Genomic DNA, 23,417 nt, shown 5'->3' on the forward strand with positions numbered 1-23,417 from the left:
ACACCCTGCCACCAGAGAGCACACCCTGCTACCAGACAGCACACCCTGCCACCAGACAGCACACCCGGCTCCCCGATGACACACCCTGCTACAACAAATCTATGTCACAGACGCTGAATCAGAGTGACCGTGACCCGTACGAGCATGTGTGCGTGGCTACCCGGAACATGAGCGTTGAGTGCATCGTGCTGGGAGATGTCAACTGACGACGTAAAACATGGGATAACGATATTAATGGACTCAACGGGGTCTGAGAGTGTAAATAAACTGACACATATAAAACTGACTGGCCCCACGGCAAACCGCGTCTTAGGTTAACCACCCACCCTCTTTGCCTTCTGTTTGAAATGCTCGCCTGTTCTGACGATGCACCTGAACTGTAAGACATAACACACATTGCGACAGACTTGCAATTAATCGATCTTTAAGGAAGGGGGACCACAGGAAAAATCGATGTCACAGTGGCTGCTCAAGGCGTCCAGTTACTAGGTCATAAGAATCATCCTGTACGGAGGTGAAATGGGTTTCACGTTGGGCTCAAGATTATTGTACTTATATAGCGACGTGTGTGTGTGTGTGCGTGTGTGTGTGTGTGTGTGTGTGTTACTCACGACTATGTATGTTTCTATACCACTAAGATACCATGCCGCAGTTTAACATGGATACCCCACTCAGACACAGTATACTAACTCCGTATTTAAGAGAACCCCAATTCCTTGTTTTATCCCCAAAATGCTCAGCGTCAGGCATGGTAACAGAAAGTACCATCTTTTATCGTGTTTTCGTATGATGCAGCCGGGGATCGAACCCCGACCCTTTCGCTCTCCGGGCAGACGCTCTATCCACTAGACCAAGGCGGCTCTCGAATAATCTTGTAACTTATCCTTCCCAGTTAGCTGATGGTAGTCGATAAACCCGTTGGATAGGTATGTCTACATAATGTCAAAACAATTGGTCTTAAAGATTATGAACTTTGACTTTAAGAAATAGGTCATGCATTATAGCATTAACAGTCCACGCTGTGCCAGGGGTCACATTGTTTAGGCAGAACCAGACACTAACCGTACATCATAGATGCCTTCACAAGCGTGCGGGATCATGATGTCTTGTATGTTCACATATTGCGTTTGTGTGATAGAAATGCATGTTATGACACAGTATATCCAAGAATCGCAGATCTTTAGCCAATAATGTTGTTTTTACTCGTTCTTTTTTTGTATCCAGAGAAACACAGCAAATTCTTCAATGTATTGTAAACATCTTACTCGTATCAGCAGTAAACGTTTCTACCCTAGCATAGTTCTGTCATGACTAACATGCATGTGCAGTTGCCAGGGGGAGAAGGGTTATCTCGCTGAGCAAACATGCACACCAATGCACCGGCATGTCAGTGTGTCTATGTTACACGTGCACGCTAATGCACCTGCATGTCAGTGTGTCTATGTTACACATGCACGTTAATGCACCAGCATGTCTGTGTGTCTGTGTTTGTTTGTTAGTTTGTTCTTTAACAACACATTCAGCAATATTCTTGCTATATGACGGCGGTTTGTAAATAATCGAGTCTGGACCAGACAATCCAAAATTGACATCATGGCATCGATCCACGCAATTGGGATACGGTGACATTCATTAACCAAGTCAGCGAGCCTGACCACCCGATCCCGTTAGTCGCGCTTATGACAAACATAATCCCCTTTTACAGCAAGCATGGGTTGCTGAAGACCTGTTCTCCCCCAGATCTTCACGGGTGGTGTGTCTATGTTATACGTGCACGTCAATGTGCCATCATGTCTAGGTGTCTGATTCACGTGCACGTCAATGCACCAGCATGTCTAGGTGTCTGATTCACGTGCACGTCAATGCACCAGCATGTCTGTTAGTCTGTGTTACCCGTGCACGTCAATGCGCCAGCATGTCTGTGTGTCTATGTTACACGTGCACGTCAATGCACCAGCATGTCTGTTAGTCTGTGTTACACGTGCACGTCAATGCACCAGCATGTCTGTTAGTCTGTGTTACCCGTGCACGTCAATGCGCCAGCATGTCTGTGTGTCTATGTTACACGTGCACGTCAATGCACCAGCATGTCTGTTAGTCTGTGTTACCCGTGCACGTCAATGCACCAGCATGTCTGTTAGTCTGTGTTACACGTGCACGTCAATGCGCCAGCATGTCTGTTAGTCTGTGTTACACGTGCACGTCAATTCGCCAGCATGTCTGTTAGTCCATGTTACCCGTGCACGTCAATTCGCCAGCATGTCTGTAAGTCTGTTACACGTGCACGTCAATGCGCCAGCATGTCTGTTAGTCTATGTTACCCGTGCACGTCAATTCGCCAGCATGTCTGTGTGTCTATGTTACACGTGCACGTCAATTCGCCAGCATGTCTGTTAGTCTATGTTACCCGTGCACGTCAATGCGCCAGCATGTCTGTGTGTCTATGTTACACGTGCACGTCAATGCACCAGCATGTCTGTTAGTCTGTGTTACACGTGCACGTCAATTCGCCAGCATGTCTAGGTGTCTATGTTACACGTGCACGTCAATGCGCCAGCATGTCTGTTAGTCTGTGTTACACGTGCACGTCATTGCGCCAGCATGTCTGTGTGTCTATGTTACACGTGCACGTCAGTGCACCAGCATGTCTGTGTGTCTATGTTACACGTGCACGTCAGTGCACCAGCATGTCTGTTAGTCTGTGTTACACGTGCACGTCAATGCGCCAGCATGTCTGTGTGTCTGTGCTTTCACGTGCACGTCAATGCACCAAGAATTCAGCAAAGGATGGCTACTGACTCAAATCTATGAAAAGTCGGTAAACACTTTCCGTATTCAACACACATGAAACATTGCGACAATGAGGATGACTTTGTCTCCTCAACAGATACAACGCACCTGTGTTTAATATATTGACCAAATGGGAAAATACGGAATCATATCCTCAATACAAAGTGCGTGCGGTGAATATAGCATATATAATTCTACACGCTCTGATTATGAAATACAAAAAGGCAGGGTTTTCCATGCGTCTAGAATTGGAGAATAGACGCAAATAGTTTGCATCGAGTGTCCCACTGATGTTTGAGACATTAATTCAGTTGTAGCATGCACATTAAATTAAAACGATTTTTCATAGTCAAAGTTCAGACTGTCCACAGATCCATGTCCGATTTTCGTATTAAACAAAGACATTTTCATCCCAAATTAGCGTAAAGAAGACGTGGCTACAGACTGTATGCAAGTCTATGCCTACTGATTATTAGAAATAATTGAATACCAGTCACATGACCCCACGGACCCCGAACTCAAAATGTATCACAATCCCCAGGAATCACAGTCATAGTCAGTTCCTACAGTGTGTTCCTTTTCATCCTTTGGTATACGATAGAAACAACACGTGTATTACTTTCAGAAACTTCCGTGATCCACGAGAGCTTCAGACCTTCAGTTAATAACGTCCAACATAAAGACGTCCTGACAATGTGCACATGACAATGATGACCAACACGTGACAATGATGACCAACTTATGACAATGATGACCAACACATGGCAATGATGACCAACACATGACAGTGATGACCAACACATGACAATGATGACCAATACATGACAATGATGACCAACACATGACAATGATGACCAACACATGACAATGATGACCAATACATGACAACGATGGCCAACTTATGGCAATGATGACCAACACATGACAATGATGACCAACACATGACAATGATGAACAACTTTGGACAATGATGACCAACACATGACAACGATGACCAACACATGACAACGATGACACTGATGACCAACACGTGACAACGATGACACTGATGATCAACTTATGACAATGATGACCAACACATGACAACGATGACACTGATGATCAACTTATGACAATGATGACCAACACATGACAATGATGACTAACACATGACAATGATGATCAACACATGACAATGATGACCAACACATGACAATGATGATCAACACATGACAATGATGATCAACACATGACAATGATGACCAACACATGACAATGATGACCATCACATTACAATGATGACCAACTCATGATAATGATGACCAACACATGACAATGATGACCAACACATGACAATGATGACCAACTCGTGACAATGATGACCAACACATGACAATGATGACCAACATATGACAACGATGACCAACACATGACAATGATGACCAACACATGACAATGAGAAGGATGTACGGAGGCAGACATGCAGCATGACAATTAAACTATAGTCACATGACGGGTGTTGTTCCACTTCTTTTGAGTAGTAAATATAACTCAGATAATAACTTACCTTTTTAATGCTTCAACTTTTCAGTCGTTCAAAACATGACTTCCGTTGAGCTGAATAGCGATGGATGCCTTACTAGCATAAAATCAGCTGAATTTAAACATGCTCTTGAACTGTGATAAGAAGCCTCATCTCAAATTAGAATACTACTTCAATAGAAATGGAAAAAATAATGAATCTCCAAATAAGATTTTATCATAATTCTACAACAAGATATACTGGCATAATGTCCTATAGCTCTGTAAATGTGCGGCATGGAATGGAAACATTATGTCCCGCGCCTTCGCGTGGGGGACAATCAGCTATTATTATCAAGCGTGAACCTAGGCATCAGGAAAATTAGATTACAAAATTTGTATTGGATCAATATCAATATCGCATGACAACCCACTTCCTCTTCAGTCACAATCTATATATGCACCACCACTCCTTATCCGCGTTGTTTGTAACAATTTAATAAATATTCAGCCACACCAAACCGATAATTGTTCTGGAAAAACTTGGGACACGGTTGTATAAACAGGCATAATGCACAATGTTGTTCTTGGTAACCATCACATGTGCTGACTGACTGAGAGCCCGTACACACACTGTACAGTATCTATTGCTAGGCTAATGATTGACAGAGCCCGTACACACACTGTACAGTATCTAGTGCTAGGCTGCAGATTGGCAGAGCCTGTACACACTGTACAGTATCTAGTGCTAGGCTGCAGATTGGCAGAGCCCGTACACACACTGTACAGTATCTAGTGCTAGGCTGCAGATTGGCAGAGCCCTTACACACACTGTACAGTATCTAGTGCTAGGCTGCTGATTGGCAGAGCCCGTACACACACTGTACAGTATCTAGTGCTAGGCTGCAGATTGGCAGAGCCTGTACACACTGTACAGTATCTAGTGCTAGGCTGCAGATTGGCAGAGCCCGTACACACACTGTACAGTATCTAGTGCTAGGCTGCAGATTGGCAGAGCCCGTACACACACTGTACAGTATCTAGTGCTAGGCTGCTGATTGGCAGAGCCTGTACACACTGTACAGTATCTAGTGCTAGGCTGCTGTTTGGCAGAGCCCGTACACACACTGTACAGTATCTAGTGCTAGGCTGCTGATTGGCAGAGCCCGTACACACTGTACAGTATCTAGTGCTAGGCTGCTGATTGGCAGAGCCCGTACACACACTGTACAGTATCTAGTGCTAGGCTGCTGATTGGCAGAGCCCGTACACACTGTACAGTATCTAGTGCTAGGCTGCTGTTTGGCAGAGCCCGTACACACACTGTACAGTATCTAGTGCTAGGCTGCTGATTGGCAGAGCCCGTACACACTGTACAGTATCTAGTGCTAGGCTGCTGATTGGCAGAGCCCGTACACACTGTACAGTATCTAGTGCTAGGCTGCTGATTGGCAGAGCCAGTACACACTGTACAGTATCTAGTGCTAGGCTGCTGATTGGCAGAGCCAGTACACACTGTACAGTATCTAGTGCTAGGCTGCTGTTTGGCAGAGCCCGTACACACACTGTACAGTATCTAGTGCTAGGCTGCTGATTGGCAGAGCCCGTACACACTGTACAGTATCTAGTGCTAGGCTGCTGATTGGCAGAGCCCGTACACACACTGTACAGTATCTAGTGCTAGGCTGCTGATTGGCAGAGCCCGTACACACTGTACAGTATCTAGTGCTAGGCTGCTGTTTGGCAGAGCCCGTACACACACTGTACAGTATCTAGTGCTAGGCTGCTGATTGGCAGAGCCCGTACACACTGTACAGTATCTAGTGCTAGGCTGCTGATTGGCAGAGCCCGTACACACTGTACAGTATCTAGTGCTAGGCTGCTGATTGGCAGAGCCAGTACACACTGTACAGTATCTAGTGCTAGGCTGCTGATTGGCAGAGCCAGTACACACTGTACAGTATCTAGTGCTAGGCTGCTGATTGGCAGAGCCCGTACACACTGTAGAGTATCTAGTGCTAGGCTGCTGATTGGCAGAGCCCGTACACACTGTACAGTATCTAGTGCTAGGCTGCTGATTGGCAGAGCCAGTACACACTGTACAGTATCTAGTGCTAGGCTGCTGTTTGGCAGAGCCCGTACACACACTGTACAGTATCTAGTGCTAGGCTGCTGATTGGCAGAGCCAGTACACACTGTACAGTATCTAGTGCTAGGCTGCTGATTGGCAGAGCCCGTACACACTGTACAGTATCTAGTGCTAGGCTGCTGTTTGGCAGAGCCCGTACACACACTGTACAGTATCTAGTGCTAGGCTGCTGATTGGCAGAGCCCGTACACACTGTACAGTATCTAGTGCTAGGCTGCTGTTTGGCAGAGCCCGTACACACACTGTACAGTATCTAGTGCTAGGCTGCTGATTGGCAGAGCCAGTACACACTGTACAGTATCTAGTGCTAGGCTGCTGATTGGCAGAGCCAGTACACACTGTTCAGTATCTAGTGCTAGGCTGCTGATTGGCAGAGCCAGTACACACTGTACAGTATCTAGTGCTAGGCTGCTGATTGGCAGAGCCCGTACACACACTGTACAGTATCTAGTGCTAGGCTGCTGATTGGCAGAGCCCGTACACACACTGTACAGTATATAGTGCTAGGCTGCAGATTGGCAGAGCCCGTACACACACTGTACAGTATCTAGTGCTAGGCTGCTGATTGGCAGAGCCCGTACACCCAGTAGCACTGACTCAATGGCAGCCACCTGATACCCGGTTTAGTTATCTCCTACCATGAGTATTGCTTTACGTCGCTTTTAGCTATATCCCAGCAATGTCATAGAGGGGGGACACCACAAATGGTCTTCACACATAGTACGATCGACTGGAAGCTATTCTGCCTCAGAATCCCCACGTTAGTCCGTATTACCGAATGTCACGTCGGAAGTGTGTCGCTACACATCCGGCAAATGTGCTGCCCACTAGAAGAGAGTCATGCCTTAGCATACGATCCGTGGCCTGATTTCAAACAACAATCAAACATGTATAACAATCACGAATACAAAGGTGATGTCGGACAAGCAACACGACGCTGGGATCACCAGATAACCGTTTTAGTTGCAATCATTCAGGTAGAAAAACGAAAACAAAGAGTTCGACCTCTTTTCGGGCCTGGTGAGCTAAACATGTTCCATCACACACAGGAACCTCGCCTTGTACTATCCGATACGACCATCGCGACTCCTGGTAAGAATATAGGTCTCTAGCAACCAATGTGACCAGGCTCAAAGGTGTCAATCACTGAATTGTCTGGCCCAGATTAAATTATGACAGATCGTCGTCATATAGCTGGAATATCGCTGTGCTCGGCGTTAAACAAACAAACAAACAATCAAACTGATATGTGAATGCATGAGTTGTTCCTATCAACAAATGTTTCAGTTTCTCATCCAGGTTAGTCACATATAATAGAACAGTCATGTTTCAACACTAGCCGAAGGATGGAATTATGAAGGCACAATAATTGTATCAGATTTGATAAAAGCTTTTGTTTGAATGTCACGCTGCTCGTATCTGCTACTGTTGTATGCTGACACGACAGACAAGATTGATGAAGGAGAGCGGGGAGTGGTCTGCAGACAACGCGGCAGTCAGGTGCGAGCTCAACAGGATGCTACAAGTTACATAAACTCATTTAACGGGATCGTTCGTGGAAATATCTCGTGTAAACATTTAAAAGAAACGTAAATTATATTCATAATACCGACAATATATACGCACGTACTGCAGTTATCTAGCCTGGACATATTAGATGACAGTCAGCGCCTTCAATAACCGAGAACGAAGACAAATATTTATTGAATAAATATTTAAAATACTCAATATTCAAAACGATTTCCCCCAAGTAAAATAAACCTCGGATTCTGTTTTAACAGACTGATTCAAATTTAAATCGGAGAAATTATGTAGGTAGCAAAGAGAGTAGGAGTCAAAGCACGATGGACGTACTGACACATGATACTGGTGAATCATGCTGATTGAGCACTTATCATTATAATAGTCGTGATATTCGTGTGGTGACAGTTCCATTGTGTGCTGCTGTGATGTTGAAGACACGCCCAGTGCCTACCTCCCTGTATTGTACTGCTTGGGCACTGGTCCCATCGGAGCATCAAACCCTTTTAATCATTGTGTGGAGTAGCAAGTTCATTCCACAGCATGTGTCAGTCGAAAGTTTTTAACATAAGTACATACTTTGACTGTTTAATTTTATTTGTAAGTAATTATTTACCAGATATCTGTCTATGTGAGATGGAGGTTGACATGACCAGTAAGGCTGGTTCAGTACACAGGACACACAGGCAGATTTGCTCTCACATTACAGGAAAAGCGGGGACAACATGAGGGGGACCCGCTGTGGTAGTGAGGGGGCACGCTGTGCTAGTGAGGGGGCACGCTGTGGTAGTGAGGGGGACACGCTGTGGTAGTGAGAGGGACACGCCGTGGTAGTGAGGGGGACACGCTGTGGTAGTGAGGGGCACACGCTGTGGTAGTGAGGGGGCACGCTGTGGTAGTGAGGAGGACACGCTGTAGTAGTGCGAGGGACACGCCGTGGTAGTGAGGGGGACACGCTGTGGTAGTGAGGGGGGCACGCTGTGGTAGTGAGAGGGACACGCCGTGGTAGTGAGAGGGACACGCCGTGGTAGTGAGGGGCACACGCTGTGGTAGTGAGGGGGACACGTCGTGGTAGTGAGGGGGACACGCTGTGGTAGTGAGGGGGGCACGCTGTGGTAGTGAGAGGGACACGCCGTGGTAGTGAGAGGGACACGCCGTGGTAGTGAGGGGCACACGCTGTGGTAGTGAGGGGGACACGCCGTGGTAGTGAGGGGCACACGCTGTGGTAGTGAGGGGGACACGCCGTGGTAGTGAGGGGCACACGCTGTGGTAGTGAGGGGGACACGTTGTGGTAGTGAGGGGGACACGTTGTGGTAGTGAGGGGGGCACGCTGTGGTAGTGAGGGGGACACGCTGTGGTAGTGAGGGGGACACGCTGTGGTAGTGAGGGGGACACGCTGTGGTAGTGAGGGGAACACGCTGTGGTAGTGAGGGGGACACGTTGTGGTAGTGAGGGGGGCACGCTGTGGTAGTGAGGGGGACACGCCGTGGTAGTGAGGGGGACACGCTGGTAGCGAGGACACACACGGAACCATGGAGATGACAGAACACACACACACACACTGTTTTATACAATGTTTCAGTACCGCCACGTGATAACCACGACGGACCCAACGTGAACTAAGTGTGACGAGCACGTTGCTTTACTCTGCACGTTGTATAATAAGACAATTCCTTTCTATGTGCCTGGTGAACGTATGGCAAGCCGTTTTCACATTTATTACGGAATTACAGATATCTTCAATTGTTTTAAAGATATCCTGAATTGAATTGAAGAAATGCACCAAGAAAACATTTGATGGAAGTAAGTGGTCTCTGAGATGGGAGTTGGTACTATATTGGAAATTAATACCAGAACTTTAACTTGAATGGTAAGAATAAAATGAAGGCCTAACTACACCAGCTACATCGGTCTGAGGTTACATTCAAGAAAGACGTGTTGGCCAGCGGGAGACGTTGAACAACTTTTGTGCAGCTGCAACTAATCTTGTTGACGTCATTGATATGACAAGGCCGTCTTCTCTGTGTGTGGGCAGTGTCAGGGTATAGCGGAGACTCCTACTTCATGTTGAAGCATCAGACTCCTTTACAGTTTCCCGAGACAACCGACTCGACACGGCGGAGAATCGAACCCACCGTCGGTCAACTGGTGAATGGTTTAGGGAACTAAAACTGCGTGATTGAAATGAAGGGTTTAGTGATACATACATGCGTGATTGAACTGGAGTATGGTTTAACGAAATACACGTGTCTGATTGAACTGATGAATGGTTTAATAAAATAGGCCTACGTGATTGCACCTTTGAATGTTTTAACTAAATAAACCTGTGTGATTGAACTTGTGAATGGTTTAGTGAAATAAACCTATGTGATTGAACTTGTGAATGGTTAAGTAAAATACACCTGCGTTATTGAACTGATGAATGGTTTAGTGAACTAAACCTGAGTGATTGAACTGATGAATGGTTCAGTGAACTAAACCTGAGTGATTGAACTGATGAATGGTTCAGTGAACTAAACCTGAGTGATTGAACTGATGAATGGTTCAGTGAACTAAACATGAATGATTGAACTGATGAATGGTTTAACGAAACAAACCTGTCTTTTTGAAGTTGTGGAAGGTTTAATGAAACACACCTGTCTGAATGGACTGATGAATGGTTTAACGAAATAAACCGGACTTATTGACCTAGTGAAATGTTTTACGACTAAGTGCGTGAGAGACCCACCAATATAACATGTGCGATCCTGTCAACATGATGCATGCTCTGCCAAAGACGTGCAAAACGAGCAGAAAGTGTGCATCATGTCCTGTCGCCGAAATGTTGCGACTCTGAGTCGGTGCACAGGACGCCTCAGCCACTGAGAGAACGGCTGGCTGTTGGCACCTTCTTTACACTGGTGCCATACGAGACATCGTTGTACGTTCCATCTTCATGTCAGCATTAATGGGACGTCATGCTGGACGCCTACGGCCTTTGAACAGTATTTCAGGAATATCATGTTGGATGAAAGCCCGAAATGATGCAGGTCTTACAAGTTTACCACTTTGGTGAAACCCACGAGCTCGGGTATGGTGCTGACCAACCTAGAAAAGTGATCGAACTCACGATTGTTGGTTTCGGGTACACCTAAGGAACGTAACTCTGCAGCAAATAATAAACTACTCGACATTGATAGGGGTACTCTTATATTCATACCGCAACAGCCCTAAAAAACATATGCTTTAAAAAAATGTGCTTTCTAAGCCGTCTAGGTCTGCCAATACAACTGAATGACAATGACGAGAACTGTCCGAATGGCAACATGTCCAAGCCCTCGACCCTCGACCCCTGCCGGACACACAGAATACACATAGGACACGTACAGTAGAGTATAAGGACAAACACAGTAGCAGGATCACCGTGTTTGACAGGCACTGAGTTTATTTAGCTGACTTATAAGAGACATTTATACCATAACCCTATCAATCATGTCCAAAGGATAAATAAACAAAATGTATGTCGTCTGAATAAAAACTCTCTTGTCTCTACAGCTCCGCAAATGACTCTATTATTGCACTCGGCTACTTCCCAAGTCTGTATTGATGCTTCTATTGGTTTCACTCATGGGGAAAAGATTTCCAGTGTTCGCCATGGTGCTCCGCTTGGTAAACTATTGACCATACACAAGCGGCGGAGATCGATAGCATGACTCACACAGATGTAGATGTGGGCTGTGCGGCTGCCTCAGACACCGCGTTCCAAACCGGCAGTAGAAGCAAGAGCAGCTTCACACGTTGAGAAGAACTCGCATACAATAGATCAGGTCTTGTAACATCTAGAAGAATTGGTTTTCCTTTTTTCAGAACAAATTCTCGTTTTACATGTTACTCCCCAACTATCCCCGTAGGGACTACAGTGTAGGCGCAGCCAGCAGAAACGTCTGCTTGTGGTGAGACAGGGCGAAAATGGATCGGGTGGTCGGGTTCGGTTGCTGTTGATTGCATGACATCGTATCCCGACGGAACGCTGCTCATGCTATCAATCAGTGGTTTGTTTGGCCCAGGGTAATTTTTATAGGTCATCGCGTTATAGCTGAACTATTGCTTACTGCGGCGTGACACAACATTCCCTCACTCACCCATATAACCCATGTGTACCCATGTAGAACTTTAGAAAGGGATCTAGCACAAACACCTAGCTTGTGTTACGGGGCTGGGTTTCTAGCAAACAGTTACTGTTTGCTTTCTGAAAGGGGTGTTTTAAAAACTATGAAAGGTGATATCTGCACATAACGAGACAGGTGAAAAATATGACCAACCAGGTAGGCACCCATAGATCACCATTATCCTGTAGTCATGCAACGTAGAAAATACTATTCTTAATTATGCTGTACCATGTTTGCCTGAACTGAAGTGTGCAAATGTGTAATTGAAGTAGGCCTCTTTCGAGTGAGTAGATCACGATCGCTAGTCACACTACTTACACACCCTGTACATGGCCAGGCAGAGAACGTCACCAGGTCACGGAAATACACATGTGAGCAATGTAAGGCAATATTCAATGTTAAGCATTGTGTACCTTGTCGATATCACTGTGGGCTAATGTTCCAGAAGGTACAGTGAAATGGCGTAGGTTTCATGAAGGTACAGTGAAATGGCGTAGGTTTCATGAAGGTACAGTGAAATGGCGTAGGTTTCATGTGTACAAACAAGCGTGTAATGCTTTATTGAATGTTCAGCTGGGTGGTCAGCAACAATCGTAAAAAATAATATAGTGATGCTTGTAAATTGTAATGCCGGGTATTAGGTACATCACGTGTCTACCTATATACAGCTTCGTCGAATATCTACCAAAAAACAGCTGTATAAAGATGTACCACGTGTTTACATATATACAAATGTACCACGTGTCTACAAATATACAGCAGTAAAGTGTTTACATATATACAGAAGTACCACATGTCTACATATATACAGCTGTACCATGCGTATACTTATATACAGATGTATCACGTGTCTACATATATACAGGTGTACCACGTGTCTACATATATACAGCTGTACCACGTGCCTACATATATACCACGTGTCTACATATATACAGATGTACCACGTGTCTACATGTATAAAGCTTTATGACACGATTATCTACATTCCGATGTACCACGTGTCTACCTATATATACAGCTTCAACACGTGTCTATCAATATATACAGCTTCAACACGTGTCTACCTATATATACAGCTTCAACACGTGTCTACCAATATATAAAGCTTCAACACGTGTCTATCAATATATACAGCTTCAACACGTGTCTACCTAAACAGATGTTTCACATACTTCTACGTATATAGTTGAACCTCGTCTCTCACAGTTCTACATGATAGTATTCATAGATGCAGCAAGTGCCTTCATACATACTTATTTAGTGTGTGCATTCTGTGTGTACCTGTAAACACAAACATGTAGTTGTATAACTATATAGTGTCATACCTATATAGTGTATATGCATGTATAAGAAGACCGACAATGGTGTGACATGGTGTCCCACGACGGGGTTAAAGCACCTACCGACTGCCGGCCCGATCCCATGTGCCGGGGGACATCGAAGGAGCGGTTGTGTCGGATCACTGGTCGTTCACGACGTCGTCTCTGGTTGGGCACAGACTGTGTTCTATGATGCGGTCCTCGGTTCATCTTGGAGTAACGGTATGAACTGTACAAGCAGGATCCAACTGATAACGAACTGATCACCTCAACCAGGTTGATTCATTAACACCCGCGAATCCTCAGTTAATCCACAGTAAATGATGCACGAAATATACAGAATCAGAATGAGGAAAACTGTGCCCTCGATAAGATTTTCTAGGTTTGACACCAGCCTCATACAAATAGGGCCTTGGCCTAGAATTAGCGGGTCATTCAGTTGCCACCAGTTTTTAACTCGGTAGAAAATAGATCCAGATGTTCTCGAGCAGACGACAATTCCACAACGAGGATCACGTAATGCACGAACAATGAACGCCACAATCAAATAAGAAAACACAACCAGACACTGTACAAACTTCTACACACTCACTGTAAACGCCAACAACGTACATAGATAGACAGTGAACTCTTCAACACGAAATGAAATATGTTCCTGTAATTCCTCAATCGACTCTCCAATTGAACAACCATGAAACTTTGAAATATCCGCGCCTGGTCTTCTTACCGCGTCAGTATCGATTAATCGTCAGGGCCCTTCCTCCAAATAATCTAAAGCCTGTCCTCACAATATCTCCGTGTAGACAGTAGTGACTCTTTATCTGCCACTTCTCGTTCGGTTCAGCTGTTTTTCGTTCACAACACTGTAGCCTGGACTAGACATGCTGTAATGTCGCCACTGACGTCGTTGTGAGTGTAGGTGTAAACACCACTGCGGGACTCCTGTGTGGCGAATAACAACATGCCCTCCTGTAAACGTTACACTGTCATCAAGGAAGTACGTTTTTGTTAAGTCATTTGGCGCGTATCCCAAATCGAGCTTTTACACTGTCAGCCCAATTGTAATACAGGTCGACCGTCGCGTGAGGATTGAAATCAGACACTGCGGTAGACTGAGAAGCAGTTGGAATGACTGCAGTGGCATTGAACACTGCGTAACACGAGAGAGGAGTCCGCTCGCCTCTGCAGTTGAAATCGTATGTGCATATACTTACGAGCGGGAAAGCCAGATTTTCCAAACGTCAGTCGTTCGTAATCCCAACTGAAACCCTTTGACGATTGTTGCCGTGCTATGAAACGCGTCCATGTTAAGATAACGAATGAGTTGAACGATTCATGCGTGTAGAATTTGTCAATACGACGGCTGGATGCGGCAATTGAGTGGGGCCCATATAGGGATAGATATTGTCTGCTCGGAACATGCCGCAACTCTCAACATCGTCAGCGAATGTTGGCGCAGTTGGAGTGTGCTTGGTGGGAATGCTGAGGTACGCAACGAATGGTGCAACGAACTAAGAAAGGCACAGTTACCCCAAGACTACAGCGGATCAGATTATGTCAGGGCATATAACAGGTGGGCTGAGCAATTTATAGAAGCGTTTCTTTTCCTTGACTGCAGATAAAAGATCCTCCCAGTAAATAAATTTACATTAATATATTACCTTTTAAGGTAGACATGCTAACATTTGGGATATATGCTAGGTGCCCTCTTTATTAGATGGACTAAATAATCATATGTTGGGTAAATACGGAACTAGATGTTGTGTGACTAAAGAACTAAAAACTGAAGAAAGATATGTAAGGTGACTAAAGAATTAGAAGTTGGGTGACTAGACGTACAGTGACTAAAGAGCTAAATGTTAGGTGACTAAAGAACTAGATGCTAGGTGACTAAATAACTGCATGTAAGGTGACTTAAGAACTACATGCTAGGTGACTAAAGAACTAGATGCTAGGTGTCTAAAAAGCTACATGCTAGGTGACTAAAGAACTACATGCTAGGTGACTAAAGAACTAGATGCTAGGTGACTAAATAACTGGATGTAAGGTGACTTAAGAACTACATGCTAGGTGACTAAAGAGCTAGATGTAAGGTGACTAAAGGAGTACATGCTAGGTGACTAAAGAACTAGATGCTAGGTGTCTAAACAGCTACATGCTAGGTGACTAAAGAGCTAGATGTAAGGTGACTAAAGGAGTACATGCTAGGTGACTAAAGAACTAGATGCTAGGTGTCTAAACAGCTACATGCTAGGTGACTAAAGAACTACGTGCTAGGTGACTAAAGAACTAGATGTTAGGTGACTAAAGAACTACATGCTAGGTGACTAAAGAACTACATGCTAGGTGACTAAAGAACTACATGCTAGGTGACTAAAGATCTAGATGTTAGGTGACTAAAGAACTACATGCTAGGTGACTAAAGAACTACGTGCTAGGTGACTAAAGAACTACATGCTAGGTGACTAAAGAACTACGTGCTAGGTGACTAAAGAACTAGATGTAAGGTGACTAAAGGGCTACATGCTTGGTAACTAAAGAACTACATGCTAGGTGACTAAAGAACTACATGCTAGGTGACTAAAGAACTACATGCTAGGTGACTAAAGAACTAGATGCTAGGTGACTAAAGAACTACATGCTAGGTGACTAAAGAACTACATGCTAGGTGACTAAAGAACTACATGCTAGGTGACTAAAGAACTAGATGCTAGGTGACTAAAGAACTAGATATAAGGTGACTAAAGGGCTTCTTGGTAGGTGACTAACGAGCTATATGCTTGGTGATTAAAGGATTACATGCTAGGTGACTAAAGATCTACGTTATCACAGAAACGTTGCTAATGAAAAAGGTATCAATTCTTTGGGTTTCAAAGCTTCTGACATCTGATCAAAAAGTACAAGGCACGTGTCTCGTGATAGTGTAGCGCTGTTTGAAGCCGATCCAGACAGGTTCTTGCAACGATTTGTGAGAGTGGATGAAACATGGGTTCACTACTTCCAACCTGAGTTCAAACAATCAAAACATGGGAAACATTTGGCATCGCCTACATCTAGGAAAGGCAAAGACAATCCCATCAGCTGGAAAGGTTATGGCATCCGTGTTCTGGAATGCCGAGGGTGTCTTCGTGGTGGACTGTCTTTCATAAGGCCAGAAAATTAAGGGAGCAATTTGAGGCAAACACGAGATGATAGTGAGTCTAAGAGACGTGGGTAGCTGAGAAAAGGGATGTTCTTCCATCGGGACTCTTTGCCACCGCTACAATCTATAAGTGTTGCTTTGAACTTCGGCACCCAACTTATTCCCCTGATCTAGCTGCTTCAGACTTCCATCTGTCCCCAAACAGGAAGAAAGCTCTGGCCCGAACCCAGTTCGACTCGAACGACAACGTCATAGCAGCTTTTGGGACAGCCAAAAGAACGACTTATACTATCCGTTGACAAAACAGTCTCAATGTGGAAGTAGATTTCGTTCATAAATAAATTATTTACCTCATACTTCGCTTGACCTCAGTTGCCTTTAACCGACTGACCCCCCTTGACCGTGGTATCCTGGTAAGCAACCAAAATAGTTGCATGTATTGATTCAATAATGACTAATATCGTTTTAATGAACATTATCAACCACACACACACACACACACACACACACACACACACACAGATAGATAGATAGATTATGCGTCAGGGAAATTTACTTTCGATTGTTGCTATTAATGACACAGAATCAATAATGCAACTTAATCATGATTTTACATCTCTGTTTGATTGTCTATGCCTTATTTTAAGTTTTTGTAGGCATTGGATAGAAAAGGTATAGTGGCAGTTTTGTCAAGCAACGAAACACTTGCTAACCTCTTACAGTTGTGTGTTATAGCAATACACAAGTGTGTTGTGTTTGTTATATATATAAGGTTGCATTTTGTCTAAGGTCACTTAAATTTAAAATAATCGAACCCTCGTACTGACACTGCGTCTTCAGCCTCACTATATAAATCACTGAGTCATCACATTTCCGTCCCATCTTGCAGCGCTTCATTATAACAAACTTGTTAAACTCGCACAATGCTACCTGGTGAGTCCACACCGCCGGCAATTCCAGTGTGGCGTTTGATTACTGTTTCGCCGTTTGATGACTCATGGTTAATGTGCCTGACACACCAGTAGCGTCTGTGTTTACCTGTGTGGGATGACGTGCTGAGTGTCTCGCTGGACTCGGTGTGTGTCGGCTGCTTGTAGGTCCACCAGGGAGCCACACAGGAATATATTTCACTAATTTCATCCAATGTTTTAATCTCCGTATTTTGAAGCAGTACTCATTTACCAGGCCACACCTTAAAAAATTGTTTCCGTGATACAATATGCAATGACACCGGGTTTTCCAGTGAATAAAGCGACAAAACCCTTTCCATATCCAGTAGAAATATCTTCATAAAGCAGAGTCGATTGTACGATTCCGATTATATCATGAGCATGTGTTTAGGAATCAATATCAAATAGTGATGATACCAGGTGTTCGCGAAAAGGTGAGCGTATCCTGCTCCACCGGTGCCACCCGTCACAAACAAATGCAAAGGCAAGTCAATTGTTCACCTAAAAAAACACTGGAACATATAATGCAACAAGTCAAAATAGGGAATTGCATCTGAGATCATTCTTGTCACTGGTGCGTCAAATTTGGAAATGTCCTCCACATGACTACCATAAAACTTTTTGAAAGCTGCTGGAGCCTTGAATTTTGTAATCTTGATCAAACAACTTCTGAGCAAGAGTCGTATGACGCTCTTTGAAATCTTGGTAGAAAGAGCATGCTCGACTGTATCTCAAAAATTATGAAATGTAAATGGAATATTGCTCGACATGAAGGGAAAGTTGACTGTTGGAGAGTTGAAGTCATCCCTCTTGTCATAAAGTCTTGTGGAGAGGGTTTTGCAATCAATCAGTCATCATTTATATAGCTGTTGTACACGCTTCGCTCAACAAATACATACTGTGTCGAACAATACATGCTGTGTCGAACAATACATACTGTGTCGAACAATACATACTGTGTCGAGCAATACATGTTGTGTCGAGCAATACATACTGTGTCGAACAATACATACTGTGTCGAACAATACATGCTGTGTCGAACAATACATGCTGTGTCGAACAATACATGCTGTGTCGAACAATACATGCTGTGTCGAACAATACATGCTGTGTCGAACAATACATGCTGTGTCGAACAATACATGCTGTGTCGAACAATACATACTGTGTCGAACAATATATGCTGTGTCGAACAATACATGCTGTGTCGAACAATACATACTGTGTCGAACAATACATGCTGTGTCGAACAATACATGCTGTGTCGAGCAATACATACAGTGTCGAACAATACATGTTGTGTCGAGCAATACATACTGTGTCGAACAATACATGCTGTGTCGAGCAATACATACTGTGTTGAACAATACATACTGTGTCGAACAATACATACTGTGTCGAACAATACATACTGTGTCGAGCAATACATACTGTGTCGAGCAATACATACTGTGTCGAACAATACATACTGTGTTGAACAATACATACTGTGTCGAACAATACATACTGTGTCGAGCAATACATGCTGTGTCGAGCAATACATGCTGTGTTGAACAATACATACTGTGTTGAACAATACATGCTGTGTCGAACAATACATACTGTGTCGAACAATACATGCTGTGTCGAGCAATACATGCTGTGTCGAGCAATACGTACTGTGTCGAACAATACATACTGTGTCGAACAATACATGCTGTGTCGAGCAATACATGCTGTGTCGAGCAATACATACTGTGTCGAACAATACATACTGTGTCGAACAATACATGCTGTGTCGAGCAATACATGCTGTGTCGAACAATACATACTGTGTCGAACAATACATGCTGTGTCGAGCAATACGTACTGTGTCGAACAATACATACTGTGTCGAACAATACATGCTGTGTCGAGCAATACATACTGTGTCGAGCAATACATACTGTGTCGAACAATACATGCTGTGTCGAGAAATACATACTGTGTCGAACAATACATACTGTGTCGAACAATACATACTGTGTCGAGCAATACATACTGTGTCGAACAATACATACTGTGTCGAACAATACATGCTGTGTCGAGCAATACGTACTGTGTCGAGCAATACATGCTCAATGAACCATACAGATTTCAATGAACAATAAATACACTGTTAAAAGTGTGTTTAGAATGTAAACACATACAAGCCATGTTTAGATCTGAACAATACACACTCGTGCAACAATTCATATTTCGTTGAACAATACATAATCGTTTACCAACACATACTTCGTTGAACAATACATACTCCGTTAAACAATACATACTTCGTGAACGATACATGCCCGTTGAACGCTAATACTTTGTTGTACCATACATACTTTGTTGAACCATATTTACTTCGTTGAACAATACATACACTGTAAAATGTTTGTTTTTTTGGAATGTAAACACATACAAGAGATCTTTTACTACTTGGTGACTCAACTTAGGCAAAGTCCGCAATTAGCCCCATTGCTTAAAAAAACGTGCATTCCCGGTACTTGTTGAACAATAATACTTTATTGAACAATATATACTTCAATGAACAATAAATACACTGTTAAAAGTGTGTTTAGAATGTAAACACATACAAGCCATGTTTAGATCTGAACAATACACACTCGTGCAACAATTCATATTTCGTTGAACAACACATACATCGTTTACCAACACATACTTCGTTGAACAATACATACTCCGTTAAACAATACATGCTCCGTTAAACAATACATGCTTCGTTAAACAATACATACTTCGTTGAACAATACATGCCCGTTAAACACTAATACTTTGTTGAACCATACATACTTTGTTGAACAATATTTATTTCGTTGAACAATTCAGACTTCGTTGAACAATACATACTTCGTTGAACAATACATATTGTGTTGGATAATACATATTTTGTTAAACATACATACTTTTTGGAACAATACAAACTTTGTTGAACCATACTTACGCTGTTGAACCATACATACTGTACTTTGTTGAACACTTGTTGAACAATATATACTTCAATGAACAACACATACGCTGTAGAAATGTATTTTGAATGCGTTAAACTAAACAATAAAAAAGAGCCATGGCACTGTAGCTCACCTGGATATGTAGTCAACAGTTAAAACTGTCAACAAAGACAGCCCGCTGACCCAAGATGCTGTCAGTATTGATATTAATTTGTTTTTCTTCCTACATACTCAGAACATGAGGAAGACAGGATCATCCATGTCCCCCGCCATCCTCGCATGCTTACATCTGTAAACAAATAATTTGGATTTATGTGAAAGCAAAAGCCATAATGCCGAACATCAAAGCACCAGTTCAGTATTTGCCTCATGTGTATACACAGTTACACGACATACGAAACAATTATAATGCTAGTATCTTATCCTCTTGAAACAAACCCTACCCTCATTTGAACAAACCAAAGAAAAATGATACAAAGATCGTATTTCTTAATGGCTGATTTTAAACTTGCTATTCATCACTTAATGATGTGGTCAAAATGTCATCTTTAGTGGGAGTATTGTCAATGGACCAGCCACAAGGCCCATAACTCTGTAAAACATGGCTTTTCCATGATAGTTTCCAAACTCGATCATCATATATATCCCTTATCATTTATGCTTAATGTCATCCCTGTTTTCATAGCGGTTTCCGAGAAAACATCTCCCAATCGGTGGTGCAGTGCACAATGTTCAAAATAATAATAATAATAATAATAATGACAACAGCAACAATAATAATATCCGATGCTGGGCTTCGAACTCAGTCAATATACGTTCCCCATTATGACTCAGGTTGGCGGTGAACTCCATAGTCACAAATCGTTGCAAGAACCTTTCTGAATCAGCTTCGAGCTCAACAATATTCCACCTATATGAAGAAGGTCTGTAAACCCCATGATTGACATCATGAGCATCGATTTACGCATTTTGGGGTACGATGCCATGCATCAACCAAGACAGTGTGCGTGACCACCCAATTTCGTTATTTGCCTTTTACGATAGGCATGGTTCTTCACGGGGCTGTAGATATGACTTATAGGCAAAAACATAATGACGATTCTTTTCAATGACATGTACTTCTGATTAAAAGGTCTAAATAAAAACGTATAAAACGGTAAGTACCCAAAAAGAAAATGGGAAAAAGAGGAATGGCCATGGTCTTGCACATCTATATTATATATCATCGATATCATCTGAACATATATTTTTATGATATAGTTATGTGTGTGATTCCATCCATAAATTTGGGACATAAACAACACTAAGTAAGGATTAAATAAAACAAAACATTGCTACATTAATCTCCTTTATCAAATCTAAATTGCATAAATTTCGAACCAAAAACGCGCACATGTATAATACATGTCAGGTTGACCATTTTTCCATGGACATTTCGACCACTTCCGGGCAAACACAACATTACAATGGCAGCCATGGTTAAATTTGAGACATTTAGATTCACCATTGCGAATATCATACACACAAAATTCCCGCTTGGCATAAACCAAGAGGTGTCAGATGAGCTGCAGAAAATCTTGTGAGTGTCGTTTTACGCCGCATGTAGCAATATTCTAGCAATGGCGGGGACACCAGAAATGTGCTTCACACATTGTACCCATGTGGTTATCGAGCCCGGGTCTTTGCCTTGACGAGAAAATCTGATGTGTGCGTGCGTGTGTGTAATGTTATACGTCATTCAGCACACACTTATTGCATTTTCAAATTCCACAACAACACATGCAAATACACAGCGGAGTAGAGGGCAAAGGTGTCCATTGCTGTCATATATATGTTTCAAATCGGCTCGGATCTCTGGAAGCACATGTTATGGTTGCCAAAGATGGGATCATCCTTGTTTGTTTGTTGTTTAACGTCGCACTCAGCAATATTCCAGCTATATGACGGCGGTCTGTAAATAATCGAGTAATCAATCCAGTGACTGACATCATGTACATCAATCTACGCAAATGGGATAAGATGACATGCATCAACCAAGTCAGCGAGCGATCCGGTTAGTTGCCCTCTTACGACAAGCATATTCGACTCTTGCGACAAGCATGGTTTGCTAAAGACCAATTCTAACCCGGACCTTCACGGGTCGGATCATCCTTGGAAGGTTTTGTAGGCTCTATATGGTTTTAGAGGAGAATGGCGATAGACTAAGTGATTCCGAAGGACGAGACACAGATGAACCACGGACAACACAACCTCTTACTCTGAAAGCTCAGGTAAAGATAAGTACTGGTATAAAAAAAGTATATATGTCAGATTTACGTTTACCCAAAACTCGTTATAATATGATGCTGTTAGACAAGTCTCATGATAATATTATTTGGGCTTCAAAACTCAGAAGGTTTTTGTGTGGAGAAGGTTTTGCTGAAATTTGGGAAAAACAGCAGATATATATGTATGTATGGTATATTGCGGTAAATACGTTTCGTCCAGCATTAGCATAGTTTCGGTGCACTTCCAATAAATTAAACAAAAATAAAACCAAGAGAAGAAGGAAATTGTAATGATAATGAAATTATAAATTGTAACTAAGGATATGTAGAAAATCAGTTTCTCTATTTGCTTGTTAGTGAGGCTTTTGCAGATCTGCGTCAAATCTATCTTCACAAGTAATAGTATGTAATCCCACTTTAGAGAAGTATAATGTCTGTTGATAATATTGAAATCGTTAGACATCTGTCAATGCTTGTATTTTATGCAATATAATTAAGAAACGTGTTAACATGTAATTCATTACTTAAAAAAAATATATATATGGGCTGATGGCCTACATCCATGATGATGATGATGATGATAATGAACGAACAGTCTGTTATTCAAAGTATTTTCACATTTTATTTCGTGGGGTCAACGGATCCGCTTGATAAAA

At 42.9% G+C, this 23,417-nt stretch overlaps 1 protein-coding gene across 1 annotated transcript in view; it reads right to left on the minus strand.

Annotated features, from left to right (window-relative positions):
* The window catches only part of LOC139449598 (E3 ubiquitin-protein ligase NEDD4-like), an 86,576-nt gene extending 71,764 nt beyond the window's left edge, over positions 1–14,812 (minus strand). The window contains exon 1 of the mRNA XM_071231265.1: positions 13,515–14,812. Within this exon, the coding sequence (XP_071087366.1) occupies positions 13,515–13,640 (126 nt within the window). The 5' untranslated portion in view covers positions 13,641–14,812. The remainder of the gene's footprint in view (positions 1–13,514) is intronic.
* Between the last annotated feature and the right edge of the window lie 8,605 nt (positions 14,813–23,417).

This window comes from Haliotis cracherodii, unplaced genomic scaffold, assembly GCF_022045235.1.
Source record: "Haliotis cracherodii isolate W230 unplaced genomic scaffold, xgHalCrac1.p SCAF_1, whole genome shotgun sequence".
NCBI lineage: Eukaryota > Metazoa > Mollusca > Gastropoda > Lepetellida > Haliotidae > Haliotis > Haliotis cracherodii.